The sequence below is a fragment of the Sinohyriopsis cumingii genome, chromosome 5 (assembly GCF_028554795.1).
Source record: "Sinohyriopsis cumingii isolate HCF-2022 chromosome 5, ASM2855479v2, whole genome shotgun sequence".
NCBI lineage: Eukaryota > Metazoa > Mollusca > Bivalvia > Unionida > Unionidae > Sinohyriopsis > Sinohyriopsis cumingii.
In genome coordinates, this window is record NC_142965.1 from 13,024,574 (window position 1) to 13,044,899 (window position 20,326).

At 34.8% G+C, this 20,326-nt stretch overlaps 1 protein-coding gene across 4 annotated transcripts in view; it reads right to left on the reverse strand.

Moving 5' to 3' along the window:
- LOC149798649 (low-density lipoprotein receptor-related protein 2-like) overlaps positions 1–20,326 on the reverse strand; it is a 94,661-nt gene that overhangs the window by 63,703 nt on the left and 10,632 nt on the right. For 3 of the 4 annotated variants that reach the window (XR_016421009.1, XM_089957488.1, XM_089957486.1), the window contains exons 2-6: positions 12,200–12,475; positions 11,436–11,625; positions 10,675–10,927; positions 9,463–9,628; positions 8,007–8,123 (exon numbers count right to left, since the gene is read on the reverse strand). Coding sequence is in view for 3 of the 4 variants with exons in the window: in XM_089957488.1 (XP_089813614.1) it covers positions 8,007–8,123; positions 9,463–9,628; positions 10,675–10,927; positions 11,436–11,625; positions 12,200–12,475 (1,002 nt within the window). In the remaining variant the exon portion in view is untranslated. Of the gene's footprint in view, positions 1–8,006; positions 8,124–9,462; positions 9,629–10,674; positions 10,928–11,435; positions 11,626–12,199; positions 12,476–18,582; positions 18,662–20,326 lie in introns of all 4 variants that reach the window. The other variant, XM_089957487.1, reaches the window with a different exon arrangement.

Consider the following 20,326-nt stretch of genomic DNA (forward strand, 5'->3'; position numbering starts at 1 on the left):
GTGAAAAAATTAGGTATGAGCTAATGATTTATCTTTACTTATGAAAACAATGTATGCAAAGGAAAGTTATTACCTCTTAGTACTTGTTTGATCTGCTTCTTGGAATAGAGTGGTGTGTGCTTAAGATAAATTTACTCATTGAAGACTCAAATGCGATCAATACTATATCATCAACACTTTCAAGAATCATTGTTCAGGAACTCATTGGGTTACCTTGTGCTTTTCCCTTAATCGACACAGTCCTGCATCTCCCTTAGAACACCAACTTAACTATCAGCTTTGGCAGGTTCTTATCAAGTATATGGCAAAAGATTGAACGAACATAATCAAACCAGAGTATTTAACTGACCCCAACATACCAGTGTTATAAGGTGGTCCCAAGCCCAAACCACCAAGCCCAGCTTCACAAGTCAGCATTTTAAAGGAATTAGAAAAGGGAATTACTATAGGATCCAATGAAACTGACACCAAATTAATATATTATAAGGTGGTTAAAATCTCATATCAGCAGGTCAAACCGCACAAGGTGGTAAAAAACCATAAAACTACAGCATTTATATATAAAATTAAACCGTTGTGCCAATTTACTCATTTGATCAAAAACTACCGTAACAAATGAGAATATATAAGGCGGTACAAATTGTAACCATCACGCCCAGCCATACAAGGTGGCATTTAATGAACTAAAACATAACCTAACATAAAACTAAATAAAAAACTGCGCAAAATGAATTAAAACTTACAATGTCAATCCCATCGCGTATCTCCTTTTTCATTAACAAATCGTGTAAAGCACATACGATATATGTTCTAAATTTAGTGCAACGCTTGATTCGATCCAACGGTCCCTGGATAAATTGGAATCAACCCGTAGCACCGAGGTTCTTGACGATTCTTCCCCTCCTTGTCCGCCTCCAGACATCCAGTTTGGTAGTATGTTGTGCATAAAATAATCTGTCGGTGGACTCTGAAAAGTAATTCACCGATAAGCAGCGCGTACATTCAAAAGTGGCATATGATCGAATGTCTGAACGCGACTTTAATCTAATACAGCCAAACAGAGTTTCACCATCATGAGTCTCGCTGAATCCAGATAACAGAGAGCACTAGAGATGGAGAATGAACCAGCAACAAAAAGCGCAGTGCCATTAGGTTACCCGCTACCGCTGTAATAACAGCATCTGCATCAAGGGTTATCAAGGCTTTTGCTCGTACCACCAACTGCATCCTGATAACAAGTGAGAAACGAGCATTCATATTGGCTTGGGACACATTAATAGAGGAAGACTCCGGAAGAGAACAGGGCCAGATGTGGGCAGCAACTAGAACGAGGAATAATATAGAAAGAGGGAAGAGGAGGCAAAAGGCTACTGACCACTCTTCGCCTAAGCAAGAAATTTGTCCATTTTGTTATGTATATCTATATATTTTGTAATTCCTGGTACATGATTGTATCTAATGTTTGTAATTTTTATTCGTGGCTGCAAATTATAAAGAATATCCATAGTTAAACAATGCCTACGTGACATGAACCTCTAAGAGCGTATAATTGCATAGATCTATAATTAGATGTTTATGTTTGTGTTGACAATTATTAATAATCGTAATAGTAAGATTGAATGACGTCTTTGGATTAATGTCTCTTTGGCTGATGGAGTTTAGACGGTTCTAGAAGAGTTCAGCAACTTCCCATTGGTTGGACTAGGTCACATAAATAGGCGATTTAGAGACAAAATGTGTAGTAAGAATTGTCACGTGTTGCATATTGTGAAATATAGTCGTAATAAACAGTTTATATATAAAAAAAACGGAGCAATCAGTTCCTTCCTGGTTTTGGAGTCATCCTCATTTCTTGTGTTCATCTTGTAAGACTGCAGATATGTTTTATGATGTAGCTAGATATTATTCAAGAGGAAAACACTTGTTTGGACTATCCAGTGTTGATATAAAGTTCTCAGTAATTGGACTATAATATTATTCTGGAAATGTTGTGCACATTTCGAAGGAGTTCTGGACAACGCCATCTAAACAACGTGACGATTCTTGATGGACTAATGCATTTCCAGTTTAGACATTTATACTAAACATTTCATTCTTTTTAACTTTATCGGGATTATTTTCGATTTAATTCTCAATAATGTGCATTCCTCTCACGTTTTGATTCATAACGTTAATAATTACATTATTTAAGTTTTACAAATCCTATTGAATTTGCTTCTTTCATCTATTTAGTTTGTGACGTTAGAGTCGTAACACACTGCAGAGACCCGTATCCAGTTTACAAACCGATATGACGATGAAAACTCTTCCACCATCATCACCACCATGCTTACGGCACACTTCACTCCTCCATCTGAGATGCAGACAGAGGATCCAGAACCCAACATTGAACCGAGCTCAACAACAACTGCGAATCTTCTCACGAAAAACAGTAAAAGATACAAAATAACGAGATGGAAGAGGAGTACAGTGAGCCTGGCACACAGCGGCTGCTGGACATGGGGCTACAATCAGCAATGGAAGACCAAACAAAAGATAGTTGCTTCGTCATTGCAGTAAAGTATATAGCCTGGCAGAGACCTAAACCTATGCAAAGCCAATTTAAAGTCCGTATCCTTAGTACCTACTATCAGAAAGCATACCAGAACTACACCATTGCAAGCTTCATAGTGGTTGCGGAACACCTCAAGGAGAGACACGAAGTGGGCAGGTTTCCAGCGCTGAAGTTCAATGAGTTACGATGTGCGGCGGAACGCGTTGAAGATAGGATCACCAGCAAGAGATACAGTCTGCCTGCTTTTCAGGGCTAATAATTAAACTGTCGCAGGGTTCTTGTTTTAGAAAACCCATTTTGATAACGTATCTGTTCTATAAAACCTTGACCGATTCGTCCATCGTTAAAATAGAGCAACCAAACTATCCGACCATGACCTCAAACATTTTATTGGTCACTCAGACCTGGTATTTTCTATTGTCATTTCAGAAAATATATGCACAATACGTGCTCTAAATTCTAAAATATTACAAATAGGAATATTTTACAACTGGTTACTGTGATTCTAATGACAATATGTGACCTGCTCACAATTTGTATAGGAAATTGCCCGAATAAGAAAACAGGGCAGAATATGACAGATGGTATATCTATGGCACTTCAGAAAAGTTTCAGCTCATATTTGCGGTCTCCAGTTGGACTTCTCCTTTGCTTCGTCCGGACATGATCGCCAGTATTGTGCGGAGGACACAACTAAAAGGCAAAGACCCTTGCTTGCATACCCGACTGAGTGTCGTCAGGATGTTTTCCTGCCTTAGACGTGAGGACAAATTAGGAAACATGCAATGCTTATATTAAAGTGTCGGGTGGCTGCACTTGCTTTCTTACCATTCGAGGAGAAATTGAGAAGTCTGCCATGCAGGAATTAACTAGTCACACAAGGCAAGAGATCCATACGCAACTATAATCTATGACATGACATGGTAAGTCTCACCATCCTTCGGTGACTTGTCAAAAACCCTGTCGTCTAAGATTGCTAAATTAAACGAAGCCTCGGTGAGCATTGTTACGTGTTTAGGCTTTCATAAACAGTAATAAGAAAAGAGTGAAGACAACAAGCTTTGTTAAAGTTAACAAATAATTAATTTCCATAGAAAAACAAGGTTAAAATGGAAAAAAATAACTTACGGTTTTAAGAAACGAGTCCCAAAATAATCCAAGAAAAATCCAAGAATTAAAAATTAGAAGTCCTAGTAATAAAATGTTTTAATGCATTTGAGTTCGAGTTCCGATGAAAAATCCAAAATGGAAGGCGATGACGTATGCTATAACCAGTTTAGTACTGATGTGTCTACAGTTCTTTGTTGTGCCACGGAAAATAATATTCCGGTGATTGAATTCCGAATAAAAGGTCAATAAATGTCTTTGTTCAAGAATTCTGCATGAGCACTTAAATATTCTCCAGGAAAAATAATTAATCTCTTAGAATCAAAATAATTTGAAGAAAAATTAAAATGTAACTCCAACCGGTCACAACAAAAACACCTTCATATGTAATTGTTTAAAAGCACTACTGGCTGATTCATTTCAAGAAAACGATAATACAGTCAAAGTAAGAAGCAAAATAGATACCCGTATGTGGGTCACGTGATCACTTTCTAGAAGCAGATCGAAACTTCAAATGCTTAACATCACGTACTCCCAGTCAGTCTCGATTTCAGTCTTATCAATCCTACATTACAAATGAATAAAGAAAGAAGTTGTTTACTTGATTCTCAATCAAGGTCAGGAACTAGGTCAGCTTTTGGATACAAAGTTCTATTATTAAGCGTTTACGAAAAAGCACTCAGGTCAAACTACTTTCTGGAAAATGTCTAATTCCAGTAAACAAAATTACATTACTTTAAAATCTAATGGAATAAAAAAATAATTTAAAACTAACAAACTAACAAGTAAATTAAATCCAATATAAATTGAATGAAATATATATAACAGTATGAACAGGGTAAAACACTCATGGAATGAAAGGACACGATCAAAAAATCATGCCAGAGGTGATTAACAGTGAAAGAGAAGAAAAGGAAGAGAGGAAGCAGCAGAAGCAACGGCAACAGCAGGGAGAAGAGGAGGAAGAGTGAAAGTTGCAGACAAATGATGTCACTGTCTCAGACAGAAAGAGAAGACTGTCCGCGTTAGTGAAATGATTGCAAGACTTTTCAACGGTCTCAGTGCATTCAACCTTCTTAAGTATTATATTCAAGTGTGTTCTCCATTCTGAAGGACTGAGTCAAAGTCATAAATCATTTAGAAACAATATTTAATAGATCAACTTATGAAAAGAAAAGGGTGATGCATTTTTTTATATATCTACAAAGTTTAACAAATGCAATGAGAAATTATTCCTTACAAAACAGAGAAAATTCTAAACTTGGGAACAAATACACGATATATCAAACAACTGCATCTTGGATACTATTTTAGACCGTTTCAGTATAAATGTATTATGCGACTTATTGCAACAAATCAAGCGTTGCTGAAATGCAAAATCTATTTCTACTCGATGCGCGTCTTTAACGAAATGAATGAAGAAACTATGCTTTAATTATTTTCAAATTGCATTCATGTACAATAATTGTACGAGAAATGTAATGGTTATCGTCTTGAAAAAAGGTGTTATTCAGCAGGAATTAGCGAATCACGTCTATATAACCCTTAATCTCGATCTTGGTCAATTTTATTTGGTGAAATTGATTAAGTACAAAACAAACTACGATGACAAACGAAGTTGAGTTCTCTTCGAATACACTAATCTACCACACATAAAGATATAAATTTACTGTTCACTACACTTTCGTAATCAATCCACACGGTAAACGCACATTATACTGCCCCCCCCCCCCCCATATCTCTCTCGTTTGAAAAATAAATAGATAATATCCTGTAGTTTGCATTGTGTAACGATTTCTCTTCAAGCAGAGATCCTGTTATATGTTTGTCCTTGTATTATCTTTTGAAGTAAACAAACCGCCGAAAACAAACTAATGTTTCAACGCATAGCATGTGTAGAAGCACGTTTTGTTGGACATAAGGGTTTGTAATGCCGCCCCCATCTTAAATTCCCGTGTCAGTCTATTTTCCGCAAGACAATTGCAACATAGGCTTCCCCTTTGAATCTAACGTGCTGACAGTTGCGAATAATAGTACATAATGTTATCAACCTATATTTTCCAGGGTAGATGCAATACCACCACACTCCAAGATCAATATGAAAATCTCTAGAATGGAGTGGGATTGGTCAGAACAAACGTGGACTATACCATTGTCTGTTCCAAGGGCTTCGAAACTGATGTATGGACGGACACTGATCTGTTCTGTCATTATAAGCTGCGAGGTGCCGCAAGTTATCAAACCTTGAGTTGGCATCTTTAAGACTAGCTATTCAATTTCATATGTGGCATTCATCTGCATATATAACATTTGCAACAACCATATTAGTGCTACCAGTTAATGTCACAATTTCTAAGCATGACGTTTATTGGTGTTTATGATATTTACTAGTAAATGTATCATCGTGACCTTGACCTGAGAATACGCATCGGATTTTACAAACAAATGCCACATTTACAAGCGCTAATGATATTTACGGAAGTACTAAATTTATTGATAATTGTGTATATCGACCCGCTCGTACTGCGGATACGACAGCACAAAAATGACATCCGTGTAGTCCACTTTCAGGGTTGGGTGGGGGTTATAGCATATACCGACCCTAAATATATATTTTAAACGTATGCTCTGCATCTTTTATCTAGCTTTATAGTCCATTTGAGGTGTCTATATTTCATATATCTATCGTAATCTGTTGAGTAATGTTTTAAATTTTTCAATACTTACTGAGAGTTGAAGCATTGTTAATGTCTCTTTCGTACATACGGGCAACAAAGCAAAGTTATCATTGTAGAATGTTACGATAAAACGCATTAGGGATACGAAGACAAGATAGTATAATAGAATCGTTGCTGTTCAAGAAAGATTGAAAAACTTGATCTTAGTTGTACATGGTACTACATACCTTTATGATATTATGCACGGTTTAGAGGGAAGTATTCATTTGAAAAGCAGAGACATATATTTAAGGGTTTATAATGTAGAAACGTCCCTCACTTGTGTAACCTTCATGATAGGTAATGTAATAATTCGCATCTATAATAAAGTAGCACATTCTAAAAAATTACTCAGTTCTTCCCAAAATTATGAATCAAACATTTTTAATTACGTCGGATGCAGAGAGAATGCTTTATGCAAACAATCGGAGGAAACAGGCTTAGAAACAAAGAAGAAATAATTGCAGACACACTAAAATACACACACCCCAAAACAAAAACCCCAAACAAACAAACTTAGATCATTTAAGTTATTACAGTTGCCTACTTGCAAATGAGCATTGCTGTTACACTCCTGGTTACGCACAGTTTGAGATTCCTCTCAAGAGTGGTAAGAAAATGTTATGCTATTAATAACGAAGACAAATTATATTTCGTCTCTCTCAGTTGCAAAGAATATATACGGTACGTGAGTACGAAGTGTGCATTTAATAACAACGGTAAACAGTTACATCATATATATGTCTATCTTTGATCTAAAAGATATTTCCTGTACCTCTGTCATCAGCAAATCGATATATGGCATCATTAATTTTGTATAAACAAAAGGCTCGAAATCTGTTAAAAATAACGTTGATACATTTAGTCTGGACCAAACACTGTTCACTTTTCAACCGCTACAGATTATAAACGATCCAAGAGGACATTGGTTGAAAATGATCGAATTGTTTGTTAGGTAAATAATAATAATTGTTGTACCAACACAATAATACAAGAATGAGAAAAATTAAAATGTCAAAGGTGAGTTACTCGAAATATTTACAGATGAACAGGATTAGGCTATGAACATTGAACTAAATGTTTCTGATCTATGTACATATTCGAGGATCAAATGCTTGTGGCAGATATCCAGGCATACACTTTGGAAATAACTAAGGTTTGCATAGTCTCTACACCAAGGAGTACAATTCTTAGGTTTTCACTAAACAATTCGGTGTATAATAGTGTAAACTTTAAATGACGGATAATCACTTACTAGATTTTAAAATAGGTTGGTGGGTAAATGTGTTGTTATTTGCGTATATCATCATTGTTTTCAGAATGATCAAGTGATGAAGAAATTCAAGAGAGTTTGTCAGTTTATGTGAACTATGATCTCAATAGATCAATTGATGAACGACATACATGTGATGAAACATATTCTGCATCGTTGTTTCTTTACTTATAAATGTGCGACAACAAAACACAAGATCACAATATGATAAGAATATATAGAAAGATGTTTGTTTATGCAGAACATGTGATTTATGTATATATTGGAAATATGTAAACGTTGGATCAAAAACTGTACGTACATTGTTCAGAGTTCACTGAGTTTGACATACAAAAATAATAAATGTGTACTTTACCTTGACATGTCTTCCCATCTAATTGTAACGTAAAGCCGTCTTCGCATGCACATTCAGCACCCGTTGAGTTTGGCCTTTCGATGCACAGTTGTAGACATCCCAGGGTATCGCATCGTTCTAATCATGGAATAAAAACTATGTAGATAACCTCTTTGCAATATTTGCATACTTGCATTTTCTAAAGCAAAATGCTCTTGTATGCACGTGACAACAGAAAGAGCTTATTATGCACTAATCTGTATATAATGCAGTGGTTTGTACATTATGGATGTTATTGTAGATGTTTAGAAAAGCACGTTATGGACGAGACGCAGAACAATACAAATTCATAATTTACAATTGACTGCTGAATGATCTTTAATTGATATACCAACCTTAGTTCTTATGAAGCATTGCAATTATTTGAAAGTACTCTTTGTTTTCCATTTTCTATCAAGACGATATGGATTTATATATATATATATATATATATATATATATATATATATATATATATATATATATATATATCCTCTGAAAGTTAATTATTGCCAATCATGAAGTGTGATGCACGTAGATAAAACTTACTACTTTTCACAAAGCATAGAAGATATAAAATGAAACAAGACTCTAAACTTACTTATATCTCGTACAAATGTTTAAAGAAAACGTATGCCATATCTTCTAACTGTACCGTGTAACTGTTTTAATTGGTAGCAAGCGCTTGTTGTCGGTATAGATTCAAAGCCGGCTAGACCATTTGCATCTCTTCCAAATAAAATCCTGTTTCATATATGTGTCAAACAATACCCGCATCCTTCTGAATATCCCCTCCCTTAAAACTTCCTCACACAAAAGATACAATCATAAAGATATATCTTGTCAGTTTATTCTGAGATACAATTGCATTTTTATCGTGAAACAAACATTTGGTTTCACCATCTGGCCACTCTTGTATATTAGCTTTATAATATCAACGGAGATCAAACCAATACGCGATATATTCACACTTCTGAAATGATGCTTCTATTGTATGCATACTCCTCTAAAGTTGTACATTCAACTCTTTATTGTGTGTTTATTATTTGCCAAATGCACAAAAGCTAGCTGAAAACTATTTTCGCAATGTTCATATGTCGTACTTTTCTTCATATTAATGGCATATTAGCATACAGTACACAAAATATCTAAAATTTCTTCCAATTAGAGTTCTTTGTAAGAATGGAAGTTTAACATAATATATAGTGACTAATGACACCAAATGATATCGACTGTTTACCAAATACTTAAATACTGGATATTGGCAAGGAAATTACTGTCAGATATCACATACGGGTAATAAAATTAACCAGTGGCAACAATCTCACTTTTCTTCTTTATTGACTGAAATCATTAGAGTGTAGTTTAATTTGCATGTCTCACACAATTTCAGATTTCAAATTCTCAGATTAAACATTTGTTAATATTAGAAACGTACGCGAAAAATCCAGAGGTTGCCTCCTTTTATCAAAAACAACCAATGAAAAGATGGGTGTTCCACCTCTTACGATATCTGGTCCAGCCTTTTTACCATCGGCCATGCTGAATAACTTGATGGAGCCATTCACAGAGCCATGAGACAAATCCGACACTACTAATTTGTCCTGTAAAAATAGTTAGAAGTGACTATATATATATATATATATATATATATATATATATATATATATATATATATATATATATATATATATATATATATATATATATATATTTAACTAGTAGCAATAGTCTGTATGTCCCTTTCAATGTCAGTTCATTTATTTTGGGAAAGTGCGACACGCTGCCAGTTTAAGGTCATTGGCCCTTGGTATGAAGCATCTGCAGATTATATTGCGGTGAATTTTGATGCTGCTATTGTTTAACAAAAACATGTTTGAAGATATATTTGACTGTGTCACAGTCTACAGAGGACAATATTGTAGCCATCAAAAGTTGTGCTTCCCAACAAATAAAGTATGCTGCTCACGCATATAAAAGAGAAAACACAGAGATTGTATGTAGAAAACTAACTAAAGCAGAAAATATCTGGTCTAGGTTATTCCTCTTAATCATATATGATTGAGCAACTGTGTTCAGAAATGTCACTTTTAACACCATTAGAACCAGATATTTAAATATTTTCACAGATACAATTCTTAATATTACTATGATATTGTATTGAAGCGGTCGGATTTTAATATTTTTGTCGTACACATATTAGATGCATACAGAGCGCATGTCTAGCAATCATATATTGTACTAACCTCTCAGGTGTAGGAATTGCTGTAATTCAAATGAATTTAGTTTCTATACAATATTTGATATACAAGGGCATAAACGCACAGATTCAGAATAAGAAAATAATATATCAATACATGCTCATAACCTTAAATATCTAAAGTTTAATATACTTCTTCATAAATAGCAAGTTCAAAAGTTACTATATAGAAACACAGAATTATACAATATAGATGAACAAATGCTGAGATCATTCCCTGTAGAAGATAATATATGATTGATTATCACATTTAATTATTACGTTTCCATCTCACCTGAACAAAACGTCATGACCATGAATACATGTTTTGTTGGTGCCTTTCTTAAGTTTTGTGTTGTGTTGATAAAACTTTTGTGTACGTATATTTTTCAGTAAACAATACCAGATTACCTGAAATATATCGATTCCATAGAATGAAGATCCAGGAATAGAAATCAGAACTACCCTTCCATTTCCGTGGAGATCGCTATATTCTAATGTTCCTCTTCCAGGATCCGTCCAATACAATCGATTATTAGTGTAGTCGATACATAACGATGTTGGTCGAATAACTCCTTGCCATGTGAGTAACTTCCGGTCTTTCCCAGTCAAAGACGAACGTTCGATTTTCGGAATTTTTCCAGTATCCGTCCAAAATAAATATCTGTGATGTTAATCTCAATGATCACCAATGATAACCAAAGTAATACATTTTACAATTAGTCGATGGCATTACTATTGAAAGTATATGGAAATCTACAGCTAGTCCGCGTCAAAAGGAGTCATTTGTGCTGTGTCCGTAATCTTCCATTACAAAGTCTTTTTTTATTCTGTTATTTTCGAACGACAGTTTTTGATGTTGTAAAGGTCCAAAACTACACGACGAAACTATGCCATGTACATTGTATGTGTGCATTCTTTTCTTGTAATTTTAGGGTGTTCTTAGCATTCCGCATCCCTTTATGTTTAAGTTTAAAGTTTCCACACACTGCTGATCGCTCCATATTCTGGGAAACTAGGATGGAAGATTCATGTTAATTTCTTAAAGTTATTACTCATTGAATCCAAAATTGAAAAAGGAAACGTGCAGTTGTGCAGATTCACCGATGCATACTAGGTTAGGGTAGGGATAAGGCTAAAGCAAAGAAAATTAAAAATATTAACTAACTTACCCCAGTTCTGGATAAACTGCGATGCCTGTCGGTATGTCTAGATATGTATCTACTATCATCTTGAAGTTAGGGTTTCGAGAATTAATTCTGCTGAGATCTTTCGGAATGGCCTGCATTACGATCCACCCGTATACTGTATCCACCCAGTAGCAGTTACCGCTCACCCAGTCCACTGCAAGTTCACCAACCCCTGAGGCAAAGAAATATAAATATGCATTAAATTTAAAATAAAGCCAGAGGCAAAAGCTAGCTTGCGGTACCCCGCAAAGGCCATTTCAAAACCTAAAAGAAAAATAAAACAATATCAACATTAAATCATTTCTCATACAGCAATTGCTTTTGCTAATAAAAGAGGAGGGGAGCGAAATTTATTTATTTGTATATCCAATTAATAAGTATATAGTTCATACCATAATACAGTTGAACCTCTTCATTACAAAAACAAAAAAGATGAGTCAACAAGTACAAAACTAAATGTACATACTCTGTGCAGCAACTAGCCAGCTCGTTTATGGCACCAAAATATTTTACTTCGCGAAGTGTAAACAGTCGTTGTTCAACGTTCCAGAGGGTTCACTTGTGAAGTCATGAGATCAATTCTTTAGTTGACAGTTCCTCGTTCCGCGTCTTAGTGATCGCGCTCCAGTTGCAATGAGATATGAACATCATCCTTGCATTCTTATTAACACATATTGTCGAAATGAAGGGCTAGAGGGAAAGAGACACAGACTTTGACATATTATTGATTAGATTATCATACGTACCTGATGACGTTCCTATATGAAAGACTATCGCCTGATGTAAAGGGCTTGTGATATTGATGACACCAATCGTTGTAATGTCTGCGTCGCTGAATATAAACATCTCTCTGGTTTTCCGATGGATAAATGAAATTCCTCTGGTGTTATTTAATGGTCCTGAACCGATGTTACTGAATGCACTTGAATTGATGATTCCATTTTTCGCCCAATCTTCCAGGCCCGAAAACACAGCGAAATTCTTGTTGTGAGTTGACATGACAATACTCATGTTAGGAATCACTGCAAGAAAATGTATCCATAATTTTTAAACAATATAGGCAGTAATATTGAAAAACTCAATAACACTCATGTGCGACGACGTATACATTACGATGGGACTTTTTAACTACACTATAATCTAGCTGCCGTGTTAGAACCACTGCAAGAAAGTATATAATTTTAAAACCATGTTGGCAGTATTATTCAACAAAACAGTAAACATTATGTACGACGACGTATATATTCTGACTGGATTTTCAAAAATATGAGCATATCCAAGAAGGCATTATTCAAGCACTTAAGTTGCAGTCTTACACTTCTATATTGCTAACAACACAATTGCCATACTGTAACCGGCTCCAAGCGGTTTGGAGACCAATTAAACTTGTCTCTTCTAAATTTCCTTTTCAACACAGGAAGACAAGACTTGGAAAGAACCCGTTTTAATATCTGTGATATTTGTTCTCCATTTATGCATAAATATGTATGTATGTATGTATGTATGTATGTATGTGTGAGTATGCATGCACGCACGCACGCACGCACACATGCACGCACGCACAAACCCACTTAAATAATGTATGTATATACAAGCATATAGAGCAAATCGGGTTCTCAGGCATCTATTCATCTTTATAAAAATTCTGCTAGGAATATGAATCATTATCCTATAGAGTTCACTCCCGATCTATCTATCTATCTATCATTCTGTCGGTCTGTCTGTCTATCTATCTATCTATCTATATATCAATCCATCCATCCTTCCATCCATCCATCCATCCATATATCTATCTACATAGATAGATAGATAGGTAGTCTTATGTCACGGGTTTAGGATCGAATAAAGAGTAACACAAGAAAGAGTGAAAACACCAAGCTTTGAAAACATACAATAATTTATTTCCCTGGAAAATATTCTGTAAAAATGAAAAAATATGAACTTACGGTTTTATCGAATCAAATCCAAAAATAATCCAAGAATAATCAACGAATACAATTTTTGAAGTCCTAATAACAAAATGTTCAACTGATTTCAAGTTCGAATCCCGACGAAGAATCCAAGATGGAAGACAATGACGTATGGTGAAATCTGTAGTGTTGAATTCTATATTGTCTTGTAGAAACAAGAATTATCACTCCTGTTTCTGATAGCTAAATAACTGTTAATAAAACAACTGTCCTTGTCCAACAGTGTTACATGATCACACGTATTTTCCAGAAAAATAACAGAATTAATCCTTTTGAATCCAAGTAATTTGAAATAACTCCAAACCAAATAATTTGAAATAACTCTAAACAGCACAATATACAACTTCCAGTTTAACAGCCCAACTTCTACTGAGAATAATTCTCCAAAACAGAGGTTATATGATCTCTAGAACGAAAACAAGGGGGTCACGTGACCATGTTCTGGAAGATTATAATAACTAAGTACTTGTTAAAGATCACGTCTACCCAACGTCACTCTGACGAAAACCAATCATTTTATGCTAAGAAATGAAACAAAAGTTGTTTATATCTTAAAAACGAAGTCCCATCATGACCTCGACAACAACCAATCATTTTAAAATAAAGATGCAATTTGTTTACGTGATTGCTACAAATTTTGAAACAAGGCCAGGATCCAGATCAACACCTGGTGTTTAAAAAACAAATAGCCAAGGTCAAACTATTTTCTGAGAAAAAAGTATCATCTCTAGAGAATAAATTTAATTTACAATAGCATGTAATGAAAAAAATAAAAATAAAACTGACAAACAATTAAATTGAAATAAATATATATTAAATCAGATTCAAGTAAATCAAATATACATTACAATTGATAGATAGATAGATAGATAGATAGATATATAGATAGATAGATAGATAGATAGATAGATAGATAGATAGATAGTGTGAGAGAAAGAAGTTGTTTGAATACCCAGTCTCTACATTTTTGCCCTGAAAGTTCCATTTCAAGTACTACTAGAGAGAGAGAGAAAGAGAGAGGTGGTGGGGGTGGTGTACATGTTAAAATTTAACATTATTGAAGAAGGCATGTAAAAAACAAAACAAACCTCTGCCAAGCAGAAGCTTTTCACGGGTCCGAGTGTCTTTGTGTTGACAAGCAATTGCTTTACTGCAATATTTATTACAGAAATATATTTCAAAATAGAAAGAACATATTGAGCAATATGGATACAGGTTTCCTACATATAACTAAGTCACACGAGTATCGAACTACAAGTACAAACGAGTGAGGTAAACATGGCTCTTTCCATTTCGACCTGAGAATTTGTGGTATCGCAAGGTACATATAAACTTCACTTTGAGATTTTTTCTTTCCCGACACCAGTTTACATGATACTTTTAATTCTATACCCATAAACAACTCATCAGTGGGTACCTGTCTCGAGTTATTTTCAAGACTACTATAACCACGTTCTGAAATAGAATATTGAATCAGATTCCATGGAAATACGGCGCACAACAGCTATAAGTACTTCCTTTTTAGAATATATTATACCGCGTGAGTAATATTAATTTAATTGAACTTCGTGCAACTTTTATTAACATTGTTGCAAGTCCACGAAGTCTCCATGTGTTATGTAGAAAAGATCACTCTATTAGAAAAGACATTAAGGTTGAGTGCTGTCTAAACACCTATTTAAAACGTTTTCTTTGAAGAAACACTTCATAAGGCCACATAGTCTGCTTAATAGTAAGAGTTTACGATGAAATGCTGTTTCGACCCGGGTTGTAATAATGTCTTTATTTGGAGGAATGTTTAAATTAGATCTCTTATTAGCAGAAACGTCAGGATAAAAAACAATATAGAGTGAAATAAAATGAACAAGCGTCAAGGTGGTCTTCTTTTATGGCATGTGGTTAAGATCTCTTTCCTAAATGGATGGCAGTTACACATAAATCGTAGTATATTCATCAGCAAAATCCACGTATTAAGATCATTATTACATAAGGGGTTCCGGCGGCAATTAGTAGCATAAGTTACAATCTATACCAAAATGGAAGTTAACACTGCTCACAATTAAACACTCAACAAAAGTAACAACATTCTTTCCAAGGATTATCCAGATCACTTTTCGGTAGCAATACGAGGGTAAATACTTTCAGATGTACCTAATACGAATATTATTAAATCTAGGGCGTAGTACTTATTGAGTAAAAGTCACAATGGCACTGCGTCCTATAGAAACGTTTAAGATTGTCCACGTTATTACAATTCGGTTGCAGCAATACTCAATTTTCATTCCTACTGTAATGTCAGCTTTCTTTGATTTCGTTATTACGAAAGGTGTACATCCAATTATCGACCCCTATTGAAATTACAATGTTCGTTTCGGTAAAACTCAAACACATCAATGATCGATAGAAATGTTAGGATTATCATATGTTCATCGATATTAAGAAGAATATTGCGACATCAAAGTTACAGTTGTATCCTTGCATCATCTACGATTTAGTATAAAGTGGATCGCAACGGCAAACCAAGACGTGGAACGTTTTGAGAAAATCAAGTATAGTCACAACAGATCTTGCATATAGAATTTGAATTTTAGTCCTATAGTCATGATAACTTTCCTTGAGGAGGCATTGTGTCAAATCACTAAGTCAGGTTTACCGCAATATGGGCTGGAACTGCGCATTTTTGCAGTTCATATTTTAGTAACAGCTTTCTTTAAAGATACTCGTACTGGGGTCATTTGGTCCATTGTTTTAAACAGTTATTGCAACTGCTGAAATGTCCGTATTGCAATGAGTTTGAAATTTGTAATATTTATCTTACATTTCATTCTGTAAAATATGTATTTTGATTTCATTAGTGGTCGCAATGATATACAAGATAACTAAATATTGCAATGACCATTCTTTCACGAAAATATGTATCTGATGACTAAGATATAGGTCATGCGAGTTGATGCAATTGTAACCTCATTTGTATTAAGTCAACAAATGTATTCTGTTACAAAAGACCAACCAGATCAACGATCAATACAAATACTTTTATTGCAATATCATGGTCAATTTAAATCATTTCTCAGTGTAGCCTTATCTAACCGGGTTCCTCTTGATAACATTTTATTGCATAAGGGAAAAGAAGTAGGTACAATTTTAGCGCTCATATAACAAAGCAAATAGTTCTGGGATTCATTATTACAAAATATGTCAAGATCTATTCGTGCCATTGAAATATAACATTATAGTGTCACGTTGAATGAACAACACCTATTCTAATGATGCCAGTTTCAGCTTAAGTGCAAGACTGATTTCGATTGTACGGAGGTAGATACACATATTTCTTCAGTATACTTAAGTTTCATGACTTTATAGTTAGATGAAACTTCAATATCTTTTAAAATAAGGTCAACTGCAGTGATTACATCCCCTATTGTAATATGGCATCCAGGAGAAACATCTACCTCTAAAACACATATTATGCCAATACAAAAGACAATGTTCTGGAAGTAATTGTTTCAAAGATTTGTTTAAATGACCACTTTACAATTCATCTAACATTTACAGTCAATGGCAAATCAACGAAAAAATATTATCTACAAATCCATTACTTATGTATTTGTTTCAAAACTCTGATACTGTTGAATTCCTAGAAGATCTGAAACAGATTCCATGCAATACATCCAAAACCTTTAATCTATATAAAATCAACCAAGACAGTGATAATTTAAATTCCTTAAACTAAGTTACCGCTTTCTTAACTTTCATTAACTTAACTTAATTTAACTTATATATATATATATATATATATATATATATATATATATATATATATATATATATATATATATATATATATATATATATATATATATATATATATATATATATATATATATATATATATATATATGTGTGTGTGTGTGTGTGTGTGTGTGTGTCTGTGTGTGTGTGCTTGATACATTGATTGCAAGGACAAATCAATTCTTAAGTATATATTGCAAATAACATCTAGAAGCTAGAAGGCCTCACGGTAGATTAGATCTATAACAAACCCTCTATAAACAATGTCCTTGTTATTATTATCATTATTACAAGCATTGCAAAACAGTGGACATTGTTGTGAAATTGGGTGTTATTGTATATACTTGCAACCAGCTTTGATGGACGCTTCCAAATACAAAAAGGGCTTTAAAGTTGACAATAGACACCATTAACTGCTGAATGACTTAATCCTACGTAAATCGTATACACCGCATGTTTGGATAGATTCATAATGTTTATATAGCACTTTAGTACCAAGCATACACAAAAACATACACAAAAACATATTCCCACGACGTCTTACCAGCTGTACGCTGACGACACTCTAATATACAAATCCAGCAATCCAAGTGAAGTTAAGTATACCTTCTAAAGCGTAGAAACACATTTCAAATGTGACATGTATTAAGCTGCATATTGATGATGGTAAAACTGACGTCAACCGGAAGACCACTAAAAGACTCATTTACATCATTTACCTCAAACAATATGGCCTAATTGGTTGGAGAGTCCGCCTTGGTTGCAGAAGGTCGCCATTTCGAACCCCGGCCGGGTCATACAAGAAACATAAAAATTGTACTGGTCGACCTGGTGTCATGATAATGTGATTTGGTGGGACTCAATGCTACATGTCTGCAGCATCGTAGCGATATGATTACGAATTGTCAAAGCTACGTTAAAAATCTATATCACCAACACATCTGAAATAATAAGTATTATCAATACCAGTATTGAATTCTAACAGTTCGTATGAACCGTAAGTGCAACTCTTGGCAGTACGTTTTCCCAACATGTCATAAACACTTGCAAGGATGCATATATGGAGCTGAGAGGCATCAGCTCCATTTGCAATTTTCTTTCTGTTGATGCCACTAAAACACTTGTGTTTTTTAAATTATTTTTACGACTGGACTATGATAATTTACTTCTCTCTGGTGAGTCTCAGTATCTACAACATAAACTCAACAAGTTCAAGACATATCTGTTTGGATTTTACTCTGAGTACAAAGAACTAAGAACACCTATCCATGCTCTGTAATCTCCACTGGCTAACCGTTCAATCTAGAATCAAACAATCAATCTGTTCACATTGCCACATTTCGTTGCATGACTCCAGTTCGACATACCTTTCTGACCTCATCCCTATGTTCAGCCCACCTAGAAGTTACGCTCCTCTTCTGACACTCGTATTCTCATTGTCCCCACCTGTAAAACGAAGTCAAACGGACAACATTCTTTTGCGAACCAAGACCCAGCTATATGGAATCAAGTGCCTATTGACCGTAGACACAGGGGCATTTTGCTTTCATTCAAGAGAACTCTTAAACTCATATATTTGGACTAGAAGAATAGATATAAAGACAATATTGTTTACTTCATTTATAATTGTCCGCATGTTTTTGTTGTTGCAATTTCACGGTGTTAGTTTTTGTAATCTTCTCGTTGTATATGATTTTGTGTGTTATCTGATATTGCAAAGCAGAGTTTCTAAAGATTAAGTATTATTATTAAAATCGTTGTGGGTATGCATGGCGATTAGACGATTTGCAATTTGGTTTGATAATTCTGGCTTCCATTTTAGGCTTATTATGAGCATCATAAAATAAAGCAGAGCTTTCCTAATTTGTACTGAATGGATAAGACTAAGCGAATAAACTACTGAATAAACAATTCATCAAAATTGTTTGCGAAGATGACAAAGATGCAATCAACCTCGTCATGTATCCTTTAGAAAAAAAAAATCGACCATAATCTCAACCTAAATCGAACTGAGCACGAGCGAGGCGGACTCAGAAAAGGGTTAAAGCTGATAGCGGAAATTGCATGTTCATAGAAGCGGTGGCACAAAAAAGGCCTTAGTTTACTGTGCGACACTAATGACCTTGCAGATCGGTTGATAACACTCATGGGTCGGTTTGAGCGGGAAATAGCTCTCCAGACAGTATTATTGAGATGGTGACCATTGGCCTGCGGTTGCTAACCATTTACATCATTGCACTGCAGACGTTTCGAGCGCTGATACATAAACTTAATAAAGATATTGATGATGTTTTAACGAACGAAGTTCATATGATGAATTCTGAGGCGATTGTATCAATATGTGTTGACTGTGCAATAAATATTAGGTGCTCAACCACAAAATATATTTGTGCTACTCAAATCACCGCGTGCGAAGTTCGCATACATGAGTTTGCATTGGCATCCTTGCGTGTTTATCGCACTTGGACTAACATTCGATTGCGGCCGTTTGCAGGCATCTCCGCACAAACTAGTTCGTGTTTTCGTCAGTTGTCGAAAAGCCACCTCCACTGGTACGCACAAAATTAAATTAATAAATGAAGAGTTTCGACCAAGGATCATTTTAGTGAACAAGCGTAATTCGACAACCAACATACACCATAATGACCCTACACTTAGCTCAGACATCTTGGTTGAATCTCAAATGTACGCGATGGATGTTTCACAGTATTCACAAGCAACTTTCTCTGCTGACATCAAGATATAAATCACATTCCAGAGACAAACTAATTTTGAGTGCAAAGCCCGACGCTACAAGTTACACTAAGGCGCCTGACATTTACAGGATCGCCACCACGAATACAGTTAATCTACCTTGTGCAGCCATTAATGGCAGATAAGAAACTTCATTTTTAACAACTCAAACGTTGAAGTGTTATATATTGTTTGGGTTTACCCCCAATAAGATCCACGTTAATTTAATATCAATTACTTCCTCGCCCGTGTGTCTTTCATATTATACGGATCTCATTACACATATTATTTTTACCTTTGTTTGCCAAGACTAGTATACGTTAAAATTTGCATGGGGGACCTTAGACAGTTAGATATAAAAACAATCGTATGAGAACT